The 18,497-nt window shown below is 41.2% G+C and overlaps 1 protein-coding gene and 1 long non-coding RNA gene across 4 annotated transcripts in view; one reads left to right on the plus strand and one right to left on the minus strand.

Annotated features, from left to right (window-relative positions):
* LOC309542699 overlaps nucleotides 1-2,586 on the plus strand; it is a 31,695-nt gene extending 29,109 nt beyond the window's left edge. For both annotated transcript variants that reach the window (XR_014224380.1, XR_014224381.1), the window contains exon 4: nucleotides 794-2,586. This is a non-coding gene — a long non-coding RNA (uncharacterized lncRNA). The remainder of the gene's footprint in view (nucleotides 1-793) is intronic.
* A 175-nt stretch (nucleotides 2,587-2,761) lies between these two features.
* The window catches only part of GPR176 (G protein-coupled receptor 176), a 33,204-nt gene continuing 17,468 nt past the window's right edge, over nucleotides 2,762-18,497 (minus strand). For both annotated transcript variants that reach the window (XM_082240284.1, XM_082240283.1), the window contains exons 2-3: nucleotides 6,843-7,095; nucleotides 2,762-4,632 (exon numbers count right to left, since the gene is read on the minus strand). In XM_082240284.1, the coding sequence (XP_082096410.1) occupies nucleotides 3,522-4,632; nucleotides 6,843-7,087 (1,356 nt within the window). In that variant the 5' untranslated portion in view covers nucleotides 7,088-7,095 and the 3' untranslated portion in view covers nucleotides 2,762-3,521. The remainder of the gene's footprint in view (nucleotides 4,633-6,842; nucleotides 7,096-18,497) is intronic.

An 18,497-nucleotide genomic window follows, 5' to 3' on the forward strand; every position in this document is an offset into this window, starting at 1 on the left:
ATTGCAAGTTTGTTATCAGTAACACTTAGAAAAAAATCTTAAGATCCCTTAGAATCTGTAGATCCATTTGAAACTTGAGGAAGAATATCTGTGTGCCATAAGTAATGCTTATGTAATATTCCCCCCACTCTTGCTTTAAGATTGTGCCGCTCAGATATGGTTGTTTTTTTCAAACGTGGCAAAGAGATGTTTGTTCTTGTGACAAACCCACCGTTCAAGGAAAACAAGCAGATTCTCGCCCAGTGGCTCAGCATGCACAAAATACTCTAGTGCAGAATGCAAGGGCTTGAAAAATGGTATCAGTGTTGTGCTTTTTGCAGAACCACAGTGGCCACGTTTATGGAAAAGAAAGGGTGTTTGCAAAGTAAACCATGGAACAGACACAGCGTGGAAGCGAAACAACCTCCAGTTGTTTCATCTGCATAAGCATTTCAGCTTGCCAGACAACTCATCTTAGTTTTCTGACTGAATTAGACGGTGCAGCATCTAATAACCAGCGTTCATGATACTGTATACAGGAGACTGCCCTGGACACTTAAGTTTCTTCTTGTTATGACAGGTTTTGATCTGTGAAGTGTTTAACATTATGAAGTTTGATCACTGCATTAGTAAGGAATGGTTTACCTATCTATACTTAGATGTATACTGTACTTATTTTACAGAATAGTAGGGATTATTTTTTCCCCAGGTATGTGGGTGGGAGGAAGGAAGGAGACACCTTGGCATTTGTAATCTTGTATAATTCACTAACTGCTAATGGAGACCTTTCTCTTTAAATTTTTCAGGAATTCAGGGTGACTTTTCTCACCTGTAGTGGAAATGCAGAATGGTAAAAACAATGATCTTCTAAAGCAAGGGAGGCTAACCTGTGCCAATATAAATGTTGCTGAACTACAACACCCATCTTCCTGCTCATTGGCAGCTGTAGCCATTGCAGATTTTATTTTGGATAGATTTAGCTTTGAATCCTTAAGCAGGTTTACCAAATTACATTAAAATCAAAATTGTATTCCTGTGGCTTTTTAGAAGTAGGTGTTATTATATACATACCCTAGCTAGAATTTTGTTTGCCACATTCTGGAAACTGAGCTAGTTAGATAGGCATGGGAAAAGTTAGATTTTGTTACATCAAATATGATGTTAAGGTCCTAAGAGGAAAAATATGAAGAAACCCTAGGTAATTGGTACTCGGTGATATAGCACATTAAGGGAGAATTCGGATCTGAAAAATTTAGGTTTATATTATGCTGTAGAGTATTTATTGATAGAATTATGATTATATTACTTCATGTATAGTATGTATAGGGGAATATATATGTAGAAATAATATATTTTATAATCTAGTATTCTATATATCCGTATTTAGTATATATACTATATATAGCATGTTTTGTATTTTGAAAAATGAAATAAAAGAGGTCTTAATGTTTGAAGTTGGTTTTTTTAAAAAAAGAAAAAAGAAAGAGGCAAATAAAAGAAAGTGGGCCCAGTTTACTTCTGGTCACTTATAGCTTGCCACACATAACAAAAGGTAGCTATAGATACAGATGTGCATCCCCAGACACTTCCAAAGACAGCGAACAACTCCAACATGGCTGAACATCCAGATGTGTAGCCACATCAGCTACACACAAATAAGACTGCTTTGGTGTGCAGATCTATTTTGCTGGATCAGGAAAATTGCTATTGTAATTCAAAGGAGATAGAATCATGGAATAGTAGAATTGTAGAGTTGAAAGGGACCACAAGGGTCATCTGCCCCCCCTCCCAGGAATCTTACCTAAACAAGAACTTACCCTACCAGTTCAGCTATTCATAGCATGCTATGCTTTTATACGCATGGAATCCAACATTTTTTTGTCCTCACAATGGCATGTAAGTTCACAGCCACAAAACTGTCGAAAAATGCACATCTGAGATGAAAATTCTTCTCGTTCTTTCTGCAGGTTCTGCTCAAATATGTAAATATGCTGGTCTTATAAACCTTTGGGTGTGTGCAGTTAATGAGTTGCATCCAATGTTTGTCATATTCAGAGTAAACCACTAAAATTAATGAGTGTGACTGAGGTCAATTCATTGTAATGCATCAACTCCGAGGAAAAACTTCATTGGATACAACCCGATACCTTTCCCTACAGATATTGCAATTTTGCAGATATGATTCCAATGGTGCAAATAATTATCCAAGGTCTTCTGCTTTGTATTTGCATATTCTATTTGCATACCTGATTGGTTGAGAGCAAAACACAGATTGTTAATGAAATCCACTTTGCATTTTCCTTTCCCTACCCAATGAAGGTGGGTAAAATTTCAGATAAATCAAACAAGGAGAATCACATGCAAAGAATCAGTCTGTGCAGATAGTTAAAATTCAAAATGCATCCATTACTTAGCAGATAACTGAACAGCCACATGGTGTGAGTCTCGTAAGCCCAACCAAAGAAGCATTTTCTAGATGGAATCCATGGAGGACCTGCAAGTGTGTTACAGTTGAGAAGTTAAACTTGCACCGTAGAGCCTGTTATAAATGCACTACATGCCAGACAAACAGCAACCGTATGTGCCAGTTACCTATGTGTCAGTTCACCAAAGTGACCATGCTACATTGTGGAGGCACAGAAAATACTCTGTGCAAAAAAATCACAGGAATCTTTATAACACAGTGATAAATTTAAATTAAGGGTCACATTGGCCAATATTTCATGAAGAAGAAAAACTCTCAACATTTGCTGTGCCATTTTCCATGTGGTTGAAAGTTAAGGTGTTGCTTCTCCCCAATCTTTTTTTTTTTTTTTTTTTTTTGCTGAAAACCTGCAATACTCAGCCCACTAAATGTCAGCCCCTAAATGGAAGTGTTTCATAGATAGTAACCAAGATTGTATTTAGCCCACAATTGTCTGAACAGCATGAAACAGATTAAAATACTTTTAAGATAAATGTACACACAAAAAAAACAAGGAGGAAGAAAAATCTCATTAAATTATAAAATATAATTGAAATGTCAGGTCCTTGTTTATTCCTGGCCACTTGAAGCCATGCCAATTGTACAGGCCATGGAATGCTCCTAAAAGATGCTCAGTGCTTCTGTGAAAGAGCAGAAAGAGATATGGACCTCCAGGGAAGGGCGCTTCATATTTATTATGCTCCCTTCCCCCGAGTTCCATAATCACAGAACAGTGACCCCAATGTCTCTGTGTGTACATTATAAAGACTTGCTGCATTTGGCCAGTCCCGGAGATCACAACAAGCTATAATGTGGAAAGCAGTCTTTGGGGCAGAAAGCGTCCAAAAACACCTATTTGGAAGTTAAACAAGTCTATATAAATTAATATAAAGAAACAGGTAGGCCGAGATATTTGTATCGAAACCCATTCCTAAGGAACACTTGCTTTCGCTTTGCTTTTACATAAATTGGCACAAAAAATAAGCCTTTATTAAATTTCAACCTAACAAAGATCCATAGGATCACATGTATGCAAGAAGGCAGTCCCGCCTCTCATCACAGAGCACTCCTGCTTGGACTAGGAATCCACCTTGGGGAAGATGCTGACTTTATTGTTCCTGCTAATTTTTTTTTCTGCTTTACCCTTGGGCTGTTTGGTCTGGATTAGCTCCTCGGGCGTATTCCCCAAAGGAGGCAGGAGTCGTTTCTTACTGTTCCGATTTTCTGACATCCACTGTGGAGGCAATTCAAAGGGTCCAAAGCCCAGCTGCATGGAATACTTCTCATTGGCCAATTCGGCTTCTGTTGGCATCGCTGGAGCCACTTGCGCGGCCGAGTCTGCAATGGCGTGAGGCATAGGCCTCTGAACCAAAGTCTGCTCCACGTCTAAGCTGGTTGTGGGGATCTCCTTCTGTTGGTAGCCACTGGAGCCAATGGATTTGGTTTCGTTCTCTTCTTCATCCTCTGTGGGCTTGAAAATCTGCTGCTGCCCAATGTGAAACATCTCCAGAAGCTGGCTACCAGAACGAACGTGAGGCTCCAGGCTGATGTCCCCAGCGCCTCCGGAGCTGACTGTGTTCCTCCGACTATACCTTCGGTGTAACTGCATCATTGTCCCTACCAAACATTTCCGTACGGACTTGTTAACAGTCAGGAAGAGCAAAGGGTTGGCTAGCAGTGATATCTTGGGCAGCCAGATGGCAGTGAGAAGCAAGTACACAGAAGCATCAGAAACATTGAGCACAGTGCGGTAAATCACCAAAGCCATATAGGGGATACTGCAGAAAATGAAAACCATAACCATGGAGAGCAGCATGGCATGAAGTTCAGATTCTCTCTGAGAGGCGTAAGGGATAGAGATAGTGTTTTGAGGGGTTCTTAAGGCAGCTATGATGACTTTTTTCTTCTGACTGGCACTCAGTGCCCTGCGGATGAGGATCATAAAGAGAAAGACCACAGCCACCGGCACAATCACAGTGGTAATGTTGTAAATAATGACGTATGCTAAGCGGCCAATGGAGTAACTCCAAGGCTCAGTACAAGTGGACATAGCATAAATATCCAGTACATTGGTCACAGCAAATACAGGAATGCTGGCTATCACTGCATGAGCCCAGATGTAGATCACCAGGTCTCGAGATTTGGCATCCGATATCTTCCTTTCTAGTGGATACAAAACTGAGTAGTACCTACAAAAAAAGGAGGAAAGGGGACTGTAAGAGATGAACAAATGCATGTAAAGAGTAAAGTTGCAACTCTTCCTACCTCCCCTCTATCCCTGGGTAGATTGACTTAAATTTGAGTGATCTAAATCACTGATTTGGTCTTGACTAGCCCTGTATTTTAAATTGCTTCTTCCCTTGATATAAAAGTACCATAGATTCTGGCATATTAGGTGACTGGGAGTATAAGATGACCCCCCCCCCAATTGGCAGCTGCCAATTTGGGGGGTCGACTTATACACCCAGTCTTATACATGGCAGCTTCACTGGGCAGTGGCAGTGGGCAGCGGGCTCTGTTCCGCGCCGGGAGGAAGCCGCCCAGCGAAGCTGGCTTAGCATCACTGGGCAGCTTCGCCAGGCAGCTTCCACCTGGCGCGAAGCCCACCACCTACTGCCGCTGCCCAAGGAACCCATACCCGGCGTAGAAGACGACCAACTTTTTAGAGGATTTTCCAGGGTTAAAAAGTCATCTTATACGCCGGAATTTACGGTATCATTTATCACCAGATCTTCAACAGCACAGTCTTACACATGTCTATACAGAAGTTAATTAGTCTTTTTCTTTCTTTCTTTCTTTCTTTCTTTCTTTCTTTCTTTCTTAACCTACAGAAATCACTTGCCCTGCCCATTATTTTGATAAAAATATGTCATCAATGGAAAAGGCCAAATTAGATGTGGTACAACTTCTGTCTTCCATGAAAGAATATCTAATCCAAGTAGTATCAAATCTTTTTCCTAAAGCATACTATGTTTTTTAAGGTTCTGTATTCAACGACAGCACCATTTATAAAAAAATATAAAGCCAATAGGTAGAATTCAGCCTTGCAGTATGATGAATGTTCCATCGGTGCAAGCACTTTGGCTTGCCAGATAGAACGATTCCCCTCTCCCCTGACCTGTGTACTTTTCTGGGAGGGCGGGTTAACCCCATTTAACCAGCGGAGGTTCTTTATATATTTTTTTCTTTTCATAGCAATAAAATCCCAGATCCTCCACTGAACTGCAGCTAGATTTCTTCCTTTACTACAAAATATCACACTCCATAGGAATAAGAAGAGGAAGAAGAGGAGTTTGGATTTGATATCCCACCTTTTACTCCCCTTCAGGAGTCTCAAAGCGGCTCACATTCTCCTTTCCCTTCCTCCCCCACAACAAACACTCTGTGAGGTGAGTGGGGCTGAGAGACTTCAGAGAAGTGTGACTGGCCCAAGGTCACCCAGCAGCTGCATGTGGAGGAGCGGAAAGGCGAACCCGGTTCCTCAGATTACGAGACTACCGCTCTTAACCACTACACCACACTGCCTCTCCAATTAACCTACCCAATATTAATCTGATCTAATTTATAGTAAAGTCTGTTACTCTCATTAGCATGTTAGATGTAAGTAAAGTCTTCCCTCTCCTCAGATCCTAAGTGAGTTTCTTTTCTATCATAAAACTATAATTTACAAGTCAGCGGGACACTGTTGATACAAAGGATGAGCCAGTCAGTGGTCAGCAAAGTTTTTCATTCCAAAGACTTGCTCTTAAACCATGGACAGCAAGGGGAAAATAGGGCAAATCATCTTTGCAGATTAAATTGTTTATAGAATTATTTCCAGAGAAATGAAATGATTCTGGAGAAAATTACATAATTACATACATTACATCGTGTGCAGATTACCACAGAAAGACTGTTGAACTTAAAAGTAGAAATCTACCAAATGGAACTTCTGCCTAGTAACTAGAATAACATTTAAAATTGTGGCAGGGATTTCAAGTAATAGAGAGAGTCAGAATATGCCATACCTCCCAAAAAGACCTCAAAATGTGTAATCAGCTCCCCTGGCAGGAAGAACACACAAATAAATTTATACATTGGCAATAAGGATACTTGAGAATTGAACTTTTTGGCCTTAAAAATCAAAGAGCTATTCAGGTTAAGTTGTCCAGACCTTAAAAATCCAGCCAATGTATGTTATTTCTTTCAGAATAACTCAGCTCACTGGTTGGTTGCAAAGTGAAAATGTTGCTCTGAGCGACTTGACCAAAGAGAAAAAATAAACATGTTTAGCGCTGAAGGCAGAGGGCAGTTGAACCATTTCAGCAACCCACAATTAAGCAACAAGCAATGTAGAACCTATACCTGTTGCAAGGGGCAAGTGGTAAATGTCAGTTTACGAATAACTTCACAGTCTTACCTATCCAGAGCAATGGCAGGAAAGCTAAGGATGGTCACTGAGCAGAAGACTTTGTGCAAGAACTTTATGATCTTACAGAAGACCATGGTGTAGATCCACCAGCAGCAGTGTGGACTGGCACCAAGGACTATGTCAAAAGGCACACAGACTAGGCTGGCACAGATCCCAGAGCAGGCCATGTTCTTAATAAACCGGTTGGTTACCGACTTAAAAACTGACATCCTGCACGTTGACCACAAGACCATGAAGTTTCCTGGACAAAGGGAAACAAAATTAAACCATGAAAGATTCTCTCTCACGTAATAGGCACACACATATAAGCACACACATTTATATATTAAAATATTTGAATAAGATTTGAGCATACAATTTATTCACTTATGCAGGCTCTTTCTTAAACGGTCATTGTTTCTAGCTTCCTTACCATTTTTTAATTTTAAATGTAGTTTTAATTGTTCTTAACCACCTTGAGTGGTGCAAAAGCACTAACTAGAAGGGCAGGCTTTAATTTTTTTTGACACAGGTAAATAGATAAATTCAGATGCTCTGTAATCATCTTCCCGCAGTTTCCATTTGCAATGTGGAATGGTAGTTTCAGTTGCATGGACTCCATGTGTCTATTCCAGTGAAGTTTGGGACACAGGTCCACTATTCTTGCCATAGACAGCCATCCAGCTACAAGGCAAGAGTGAAGCTGGAGCTAACTATGGGATAGTTTATCACACCATATCAATATTGACTAATTAATGCATCTGTTAAGGGGCATGGCCCTTGTTAAACTGAATTTATTCTGCTCATTGAATTCTAATGTACACGACTATGATAAATATCAGTATCAGTGCTATTTTTATACAAAATGAGGTGCTGGAACTCACCATGAACACCTCCCTTGTTCTCTAATAATGGCAATGGCGCCCCCCTGAGAGGTGCTGGAACTGGGTTCTGGTGAGTTCTGGCTGAAAAAAGCTCTGTTCAGTATTAAAGGTGGGGCACAATGAGTCACGAAGGCTGTCCAATATTCACAGTGCCTCAGAATTACTTTGGCTATTCAAATCTTTACTAGTATCTTCATCTGTTTGGGTGGTTATAGAAGTGGTTGGAATGGTGACAGTAATTATCAGCTCTGCGATATTGACACTATCAGATTTCACAGCATCTTAAAAACAAACACTACTTATTTTTCATAGCGCAGAAGGCTTACTATCAATTAGTCAAAACATATTTCAACACAAATAAACTGTGAAAGAAGCTATGGCTGAAAAGCAGTTTTAAATAACTGAACAATACTGGGTCGTCGTCGCCCCCCCCCCCCCGAGCCAATTCACATAGCCATAAACTGGATTTTTCCCCCCCTAGCACATGCAGCAATATCTTTTGAGCTGAATGTAATGTGCACATGTTGAACTGATTGTGGATCACTTTCTGCATACAACAAGAGTAAGCAGGAATCCTATGTGCACAGTGGGAACGATGAATTGTAGTAGTAAATTCACACATATTAACTGCACAGAAAAGGTGTGCATTGCAAGCATGTGAGAGGAGGTTGTGGGGTCATGATAGCTAGCCCTGACCCCAGTACACACAGTCCCATTGGCTGCATGTTCATATTGTGGCTCATACTGAAATAAGGCCAATTATGGTAATCTGAACCACGTAGTTTTCTGCAGAGGACAGCCACTTTTGTGTGCTGTGGGCCCTCAGTTTTTTCATTATTAACATTTTGTTTCCTAAGGGATGACGTGTGGTTTAAAAGCATATTCACTCAATCAATGGTGATGTTGCAAGATTAACATTTTACTGAAAGATTCCCTCAAACAACAATATCTTTATGGCTCTCTCTCCAATCCTATACACTGCAAATAGTCCTGTATTTGGCTTTGTAATGTTCCATTTATCTGGCTTCAAACCTTCAAAGATATGCTTTCGTATCTTCAGTCAGACAACAGTCTTCATCCTTCAACATCATCCACTACAGAAGATTACTTTAATTTTACTATTAATACAGCAGTAAGCAAACTATTGGGACGCGGGTGACACTGTGGGTTAAACCACAGAGCCTAGGACTTGCCGGCGGTTCGAATCCCCGCAACCGGGTGAGCTCCCGTTGCTCGCTCCCTGCTCCTGCCAACCTAGCAGTTCGGAAGCATGTCAAAGTTCAAGTAGATAAACAGCTACCACTCCGGCGGGAAGGTAAACAGTGTTTCCGTGCACTGCTCTGGTTCGCCAGAAGCGGCTTAGTCATGCTGGCCACATGATCAGGAAGCTGTACGCCGGCTCCCTCGGCCAGTAAAGCGAGATGAGCGCCGCAACTCCAGAGTCAGCCACGACTGGACCTAATGGTCAGGAGTCCCTTTACCTTTACCTAAATACGCTTTACACAGCCTCTAATCTGCCCTTCTGTTGTGATACTGCCTTGCATGCTTCTGAAGGTTTCATGAAACTTGGGTCGCAGATACATGCTGTTCCAAGGCCCGGAGTTCGCCCGGCTGCTGGCCGGTGGGCTGGAGCCAGCTGGGGGCCTGCCAATTGCCCCCATTCCCTTGGACGTATTCCCAACAGTGGCTTCCAGAAGGTTGCCCAGAAGGGCACGTGGCCCTCAGAATATAAAAAGGTTCCCTACACCTGACTTAAGGAACACCAGGCTGTTTCCAAATTGCTGGTGCCATCTTGGGACCTGGAGACATCTTCTACAGTATAAAAAGCTACGGATACTCTAATTTTTCCCCTCTTTTTATATTTTCTCCTGTAATTACCAAGGAAGCTACAACACTGAAGAAGTTCTGAGTTTATTTATGTTAAAACAACCACACACCCCGGCCAAACAGTAAAATCTTTCTCAAAGGTCCTTCTCAAAGTGCCCCAGCAAATGAAGTAAGTGCGTGACAACAGAGGAAAGGGCCTTTTCAGTCGTGGTGCCCCACTTGCAGAACTCTTTCCCAGATAGGCTTGTCCACTGCCTACATTAATGGTTTTTAGTTGCCAGGTAAATATGTTTTACTTTCTCAGGCTTTTTAAAAATGTGGTGCATTTTATTTCTGCTATGATTACTTTTAGTGTTGCCTTCTGTTGTAACCTGTTTTAATGTTTGTTGCTCAATTTTATGAGCTACCGTAAATCAACCTGGAAAGTGAAGTGAAGATATGTTTTAAATAAATAATAATAATCTGCAATAGATGAGATAAATTATTATGCCAAACTGAAAAGGTTTGAAGAACTCAAACAGCTAGGGGTAAATTGGCTAGAATATTACCAGCTTAGGGCGACCTTTGAAAAAGATAAGACGTTAAAAGGGTTTGATAATAAAGCATCCATCTTAGAGAAGGAGGTTTTACAGAACTACCAAAAGACTTTCTCCAAAATGTGTCTAGAATGACCTCCAGAATGGAAAAGGGGAAACATATATATCGTATTTTTCGCTGTATAGGATGCACCCGACCATAAGGCGCACCTACTTTTTGGGGGTGGGGGAATTCAAGAAAAAAAATATGTGGCTCTTGGGGGCTTTTGTGGGAGGTGGGGGAAGGCTTCGCGGGCTACCCCAGAGCTGCTCAGGAGCTTGTTGGGGCTGGCGGGGGAAAGGCAGATCGGGGAGCAGTGGGGGAAGCCCAGGTCCCCACCCCAGCCCCAGGGACCACACATTCACTCCATAAGACGCACGGACATTTCCTCTTAGATTTTAAGAGGAAAAAAGTGCGTCTTGTGGAGCGAAAAATACTATACATATCTATATACTGTATTAAGATGAAAATAATACTGAAAAACAGATAAAATATGAAATGTGAAAGGAAGTGTTGTGAGAGTGATGGAAGTCTATTACTATTATTATTTTGTAAAAAGTGTTTATTGTATAGAAATATACTTTTCTTTATTCTTTTACTCTACTTTTCTTTGCATTTTTTTCTTTTCTTTCTTTTTTTTCTTTTTCTTTATATTATTCATTATGTATGGCTTGGTATCGATGTATTTACTTTGTAATAAAAATTATTTAAAAAATTCTTAAATGTTCTTCTAATTTTTCTAAGGGTCAAACTAGATGTTACTTCCACTGCATGGTTAGGAACCATGCCAGGGTTAGTATATATAGTCATACCCCGGGTTGCGAAGGTGATCCGTGCAGGAGGCACATTCGCAACCCGCAGCGCCGCGTCTGCACACGTGCGTGACACAATTCGGTGCTTCTGCGCATGCGAGAGCGCCAAAACCCGGAAGTAACCCGTTCCGGTACTTCGAGGTTCAGCATGGTCCGCAACCTGAAAACGTGCAACCCGCAGCGTTCGTAACCCAAGGTATGACTGTATTGTATATGGCTAGATTTTTACTGGGACTGCAGTGCTGGGTGGGGGTGGGACAGTTAAGCCTTCTGTCACCAGGTCACTTTCTACAAAAAATCCCCTGCCCCATGTCAATTAGCTTAGTGAAGGGGGAGTAACAATTGCCACCAATGGCATTTTCCACGTGTCCCTGTATGCTGGGGTCCTGACGAACATCTTGCTCCCCCCGCCCCGTTAAAATGTGCCTAGCATTAACTTTTAAAATCCCAATAAGCTTGCTAATTACACAATAAAATGACGTTGAGGGTAATCTAGAGGCAAATTTGGCATTTCCCCTCAATAACATCTCTGTTCTGGCCCAGATTCTGTTGCCAGTCAACTTAGAATAATATCGACAATTAACAACTGGCACAGATCTTTTTTTGAAAAGTCTCTACTACCCTGACTCAAAGTGCATTCAATAGGCTCCCCTCTGTGAACCTGGAAAGTTAATTTGTTTTGTACCAATCCTTACAAGAACACCCCAAAGAATGTTCCACATTCCAACTACTGAATTAGTAGAGGCTTATTAACATCCACTCCAACTTCTGCCAGGTTCCCCTTTTGCTGGCACACAGGATTGTGCTGTGACTCAACGGGGTTCTTGTTTACATTGATGTGGGTCGAGTTCAACTTGCCTTTTGTCCTATGAGTCACATTAATCCAATATTCTTCCTCTATTTCTGACCCATAGTGGTACAATTTACTTGAGTATGTTTTTCATCTCTTATGTGTACTGCAACTATATTATCTGTGACTTGTAATATTGAATCACTGTCTCCTGAAATAATTGGATATGTTTACCGGTCCCTTTACCTTTTTACCTTGTTCCACAGAGTTAAGATACAACACACTGTTAAGTTTATTCTATAACAGATATTATTCCCTTAAAGCTGATTCATGTGTTTACATTTGAGTGATAATATCCTTGAATAGTGGTTTTGCCAGATTCTTTTCACGTGAGCAAGCAGTTCATATGCTTCCCTGAAAACTTCCTCCTCTGAAAATTGATACCATGTCAGATGGGTTTATTTGATGGGATCACTAATGATTTTCACTCTGGAATGTTGTTTCAGAGACATGTCTCTAAATGTGAAAATGAGATGCTGTAATCTCACAACTTTACCATCTCAAATAAGCACACCAAATGAGAAAACGAAGTGATGAAGACACCATAACTTAGTTCACATGTCACACTAAGGCAACACATGGCTTATAGCAAACACATGGGCTTTGGGATCTTAGATCACAGCTGATTCGCTTCACCCAGGTCATTTTGCTGCTGCATTAGGCTGAGCTAAGCCATTGTTTGGAATACAGTTGTGATCTGAACTCAGTTTGAATAGAGATTATTCACTTCCTTTTTATAACTGCATAGCACAAATATCTTATTAAGTTTATGCCTTGGTTGTGCTGTTCTGTTTACAAGCTAGACTCTCCACATTACTAATAAAGATTTGAAATTACTTGGTACCAATTAACAGCCTACTGGGTGAAATGTTCTTTTAAGCCAAGGCACCTGCATACAAATTTTCCACTTCATCACACAGGAGATGATCTATAAAGCAAAGAGTTTTTCTTATGAAATGACCTCTTATCTGCAAAGACCACTATGCTAAAAAAAGGGGGGGGGACGTTTGGGCAACATCCATCCAAAGTCAAGCACATGCATTTCAATTGTAGAAACATGCAGTCCAGTGTATATCCATAGGATCATAGGAAGTTGCCTGATACCAAATCAGACCATTAGTTAGAGGCAGATTTAGGACACCCTGACCGGTTCCACCACACTGGGCGCCGAGCCTAGGGCAGGGTAATGTTACTATGAAGTAGTGAATAAAGCAGATCGGAGGCGAGAGGCATGCGCCAAATTTTGGGCTCACACAGGGTGCCACTGACATTTGAAAGACCAAAGTCCGCCCCTGCATTGGTTCATCTAGGTAAAAGGTAAAGGTAAAGGACCTTGGATGGTTAAGTCCAGTCAAAGGCGACTATGGGGTTGTGATGCTCATCTCACTTTCAGGATGAAGGAGCTTTCCGGGTCATGTGGCCAGAATGACTTAACCACTTCTGGCGCAACGGAACACCGTGACGGAAACCAGAGCGCACAGAAACTCTGTTTACCTTCCTGCCGCGGCGGTACCTATTTACTGTATCTACTTGCACTGGTGTGCTTTTGAACTGCTAGGTTGGCAGGATCTGAGACAGAGCAATGGGAGCTCACCCTGTCATGCGGATTCGAACCACCAACCTTCCAGTCAGCAAACCCAATGGCTCAGGGGTTTAGACCACAGAGCCACCTGTTTCCCTATTGGTTCATCTAGCTCAGTATTGTCTGCACTGAGTGGCAGTGGCATACGAAGAATATGAGAATCTGCCATATATGGAGTCATACCATTTTCGAGATAGCTCAGTATTGTCTACACCGAATGACAATTCCTTCTCCAAGGTTTCAGGCAGGGGACCTTCCTAGCCCTACAGGCAGATGTCTGGGATTCAACAGAGACCTTCTGCATGCAAAGCATATGCTCTATCAGTAAACTACATCCCTCCCAGATAAGAATAACTGCAGTGTTAAGCATGGGTTTGCCTCTCCTGTTGAAAGAAATGGGAATTAAAGTGATTAAGTTTGGCTGGATCAGGTCCATTCTGAATTGTCAAATCAAGCTCCTCCATTATTATTTCCTCTTTTTCTCAAAAACTGTCTAATTTTCACCCATTAGCATCAAGTTTTATTCTCTTTAGGGGCACAAACAACACAGGCTGCTACTCACAGTTTCCATAGCAACAACTACTGCGTGAAAGCAAAAATCATTTTCTTGGTCAGATCACAGACTTTGTGAGTCATTTATTTCTGTTTTACACCTAACTCAGCAAAGGGAAAAACTAGTGCCAATTCTGAAGAAAACTGACTTGTTTCCGACTGCCCTCCCCGCCCCCCCCCCCCAAAAAATGTCACACTAATTGAACAGCAAAACAAAAGCTGTAAACTTTTGAAGAATATGTGATGTCTTGTTTAAAAATATCCTGGCTAGTGTCCTTAAAATTGCTTGATTCCAACCCTCCCCCCCCCGCACTTATATGAAGGATTATTTAAACTTGAAATATCTAAGCATATTGTATTTGTGAGCTCAGCAGAAAGATATCAGACCTGTGTCAATTCTCTGATTTCGTGCTGTTTTTGTAACAGGATTATTTTTGCAGTTCCTGAGAACAAAAATGGTTTTCAAAGGTTGCTGTTGAATCAAAGAATACATACTGTGAGGTGAAAGACATGCTGAGCTACCATAAGCTGAACATGTGTCAGACATCAATGCACTTGAGGGGGAAAGATAACTAAATGATATCTCTCCTTAACATTAAAAACCACAAAATGGAGAGGAAACCCATCGATTGTAAAACAAATGGGGAGAAATACACTGTATATAAATCTTCCTGAGGGTAATAATACAAAACAATAATACCCTTCTGAGTAATACCCCTCCCCACCTTCTCACTATATAGAAGGATCTGGCAACTTCTGTTTCAGTGTATCTGAAGAAGTGTGCATGCACACGAAAGCTCATACCAAGAACTAACTTAGTTGGTCTTTAAGGTGCTACAGGAAAGAATTTTTTTATTTTGAATACAAAACAATTCAGTAAAAGAACATAATTTATTTTATTTTATGGCATTTATATCCCACCTTTCCTCCAAGGAACTCAAGGCGGTATACACACTACTGTTCCCCATTTTATCCTCACAACAGCCCTGTGAGGTACGTTAGGCTGAGAGGCAGGGACTGGTCCATGCCCCCCCCCAGTAAGCTTCATGTTTGAGTGGGGATACGAACCCTGGGCTTGAAGGTCCTAGTGAGGCACTCTGAGCACTAAACCACCACTGGTTTACTGTGAAAATAGATTTCAAAATAATCATTGGATGCTTTAAGAACACGGCTTGCCAGTCACTCACATATTCCAGCCTGTGTCTTATCCATGGAGTATCACTTAATCTTAAATAATCCAAAATTTACAAATTAGAAAAAGCTATTATCCTTTCTATTTGAAACTATATCCATGTAAGATGATAGCACTATACAGGAAGAATATTGTTTTTATAAGAGCAGCTTCAGGCTCCTTAAGAAATGTTGGCAGAACTGAACTCACAGTCACTTCTGTATTCTTCATAATATTTGAAGGGGAATTTAGACATTTCCTTCTGAGGAAGTAAAGAAGATGTTCTGTTTCAGACATCAGACAGGAATGCTGCAAGACAAATGTAGTTGCGTGTTGAGGACCCCCAGGATACCCCCCCCCAAATAAAGACATAGTTCATACAATTTTTCGTGGTTTTTTTGGCATAATTTTGGCCACAACTTTATTGATTACAGCATGTGAGTGGTTGCTTAGGCATTGGTTAGTGACTATCTGCTCCCACTTAGAGGTAGGAACAGAACTGACAACTGCAAGCCTGCAGAAGTCAGTAAGGGTAAGCATTTTTGGGGAGAGAACAGAGGTGGGTGCCAGGCTCTCACCTCTCCCCAAATGCTCCCAGGGGCTCTTGCTCGGCCCTAGCCCCTTGCCAGGGGTTCGGACAAGAGCATGGCGAGCCCCTGGATTCCTTTACTGGAATTCCCTTGCAGCAGCAGCAGCATTGGAGGGGCCGGCACAGCCAACCACATCCCCTCCACCAACCAAAATTAACCAAAGCCTAACCACAACCTTACAAGTTGTGATGATTTGCTATGCAGTAAGCAAAAACCAAATGGCACCAGTCAGCCAGCCAAATGGTAAAATTCCTACCAGGCCCCTGCTCCAAAGCAGACGACCCCATGACAGGCATAGCAAGGTCAGCACGAACAACCTTAAATAGAGGGAGGGTGGGTGGGTGATCCGATGCACGCAGCGAGAAGAGGAAGCTCAACTCTGCACGCAGGGAATAAATAGCACCCCAAACAGTCAATCAACTTTGCAACCTTAAATTCTCCCCAGCAACAATTGGAGGTGCCCTATCAGATTTGTGGCCATCCATACTAACCTGCCCAGCAACAGGGGATGTCATGGTTGCCCCTGCCGCAACAAGTGCTCTCCATGAAGGAGAACCCGCTTTGTGATACAAGCTGTTGAATCTTCCTTTAATGTCCAAAGTGGCTCGCAGGTATTAATGAAAGCATGAGAGACGTCAAAAATGTTTAAGGGGGAAGCAGCGGAGACTCAAATCCGTAGCTCAAGGGGCAAAGATTTCTGAAGTACTGGGGAAAGTCATGAAAAGAAAACACCGATTTTTTGCAATGTAGAGGTGATTTTTCATCAAAATAACGATAGAGGAAGGCTTAATGAACCCCTTCCCATGTTGTGTGTCCCCATAAAAATTATCCCACCACCTGTAATTAAATAAAGAAAAACCAAGGAGCTGACTGCAAGTGATGAAATTGGTGTTATTGTGTAGGCATAGGTACCTAGGCAGAGAGATGCTGTCCAGATTCTGTAGAACAGCGGAAACAACTAACCATAACACCGTTTGTGTGACAGCATGATTGATAATGTGACACCACCGGGGGGCTTCACCCAGGAGGCTTCAAGGGCATTGGCTGCTATTTGCAACTTCTCCCCCAAAATTCAACAAAGCTTTACTGTAGGCGCTGCTCCTTGTTCATTTTCACAGCATAATATAGTCTTCTGAGAAACTGGTCGTTGCAGTAGATTGCTCCAGAACTACATAATCACTAATTTACTAGTGTGGCAATCATCTTGGCTGTGAGTCTTGGAAGACCTGCTCCCTGCCTTGAATGCTTTTTTTCCCCACCTGGCCTGGGAGGGGAGGGCCCTGACTGACTCCAGCTACAAAATCTGAGGCTGCTGAAGAGGCCAGAGACCATCTTGGCTTTTCTTCATGCGGACACAGGATGTCAAGCCTGAGCTTCCACAGCCACCACGAACCACGATTAACAGGATTAGCAGCAGGAACAGCAGATTATGCTCTATGCATATTATATTTTATTCTCCTGCTAATTGTGCTGTTTAAAATGTGCATTCTATATTTGACTTCCTTTAGTGTGTGTTTTTTTTTAAGATAATTTTTTGGTTAACTTTGCTGCGCTGAATGTGCATTCTGCACTTGACCTCCTTTGTAATGTTTTATTTTGAAATCTTTAAGATAACATTATAGTTTCCTGTTCATTGTCTTGCTTTGAATGCATACTTAGTTTCTGACTTTCTTCTCTAATACCTTATTCTGCATTGTTTTATTGATGTTTTAATGTAGGCTGTAAACCGATACGAGATTTCACACACACCCTACGAAAAATATGAAGCAGTATAGAAATGAAATAAAAAGAAAAAAGAAAGAAAAGAATGAGACAAGTCAATTGTTTCTGTTTTTCCATTTGCACTTTTGTTCGAGAACTGTGGGCGTTGAATAAATAAAGAAATAAAGAAATAGATAAAGAAAGAAAGAATGAAAATACAGAGCACTGCTCGGAGGTGCAGTTATTTTTCATTAGCAATGCAGCATACACTTTGGAAGTGCCCAGAAGCTGTATATTACATTACTGCTATCAAATGCTACAGGTTATTCTAAGCCAAGCAGTGCAGCTACCATCCCATACTTGCAGCCTACAGTACTGGAACAGTTTGATCATTTGATAATCTCATTGTACAGTTTGGCCTTCATGTAATGTGTACGAACAATATATTATCTAATAACTATGTAATTACATATCAGGAGAATTGATACTGACACAAGCAAAAATTTCACTGGTGCAAATAATCAAAGATAGGTAGCTGAAAGTAAATGTTTAATTAGGAAATGAGATAGTAAGAGCTTTGCAAATTAATCCAATTAGACAAATCATATACTAAGTCCATTTTCACATGAGACCTAAAATGCACATATGAGCGTCTCTTGTGTGCTGGAGAAACCAAAAGCTAACTTGCAATCATTTTGTTCTGGAAGGAGAGTGTTGCATGGGATTAACTTTAATTAAACCTGCTTGTGTTTCAATTGCTTTCTGCTCTAGTTGTCTGATCTGCTGGATTTGAGAGGGCTGCTTCCTCTGAATTGCTGTGCAGCAAAAAACAATATGATCACTGTAATAGTCATACAGCATATTGAATGATGTTACTGCAATAGTTACTTAAAAGTCCAAGAAATGATTACGGAAAGTATACAATGTTGATTATTACTGCATATCTTTGATTGACTAAGCATCTGAGAGTAAAAGTGTGTATTTTTGTTATTGAGCCTCCAGCAGATAATTTTCTGCCTACAAATATCTGAAGATCTACTGCCTTATAGCTGACATTTATTAGTCTTTATGGTAGCTTCCACCAACCTGGTACCCTCCAAATGCTATGGACCACATATT

The sequence above is a fragment of the Podarcis vaucheri genome (genome assembly GCF_965113315.1).
Source record: "Podarcis vaucheri genome assembly, chromosome: 1".
Taxonomy (NCBI): domain Eukaryota; kingdom Metazoa; phylum Chordata; class Lepidosauria; order Squamata; family Lacertidae; genus Podarcis; species Podarcis vaucheri.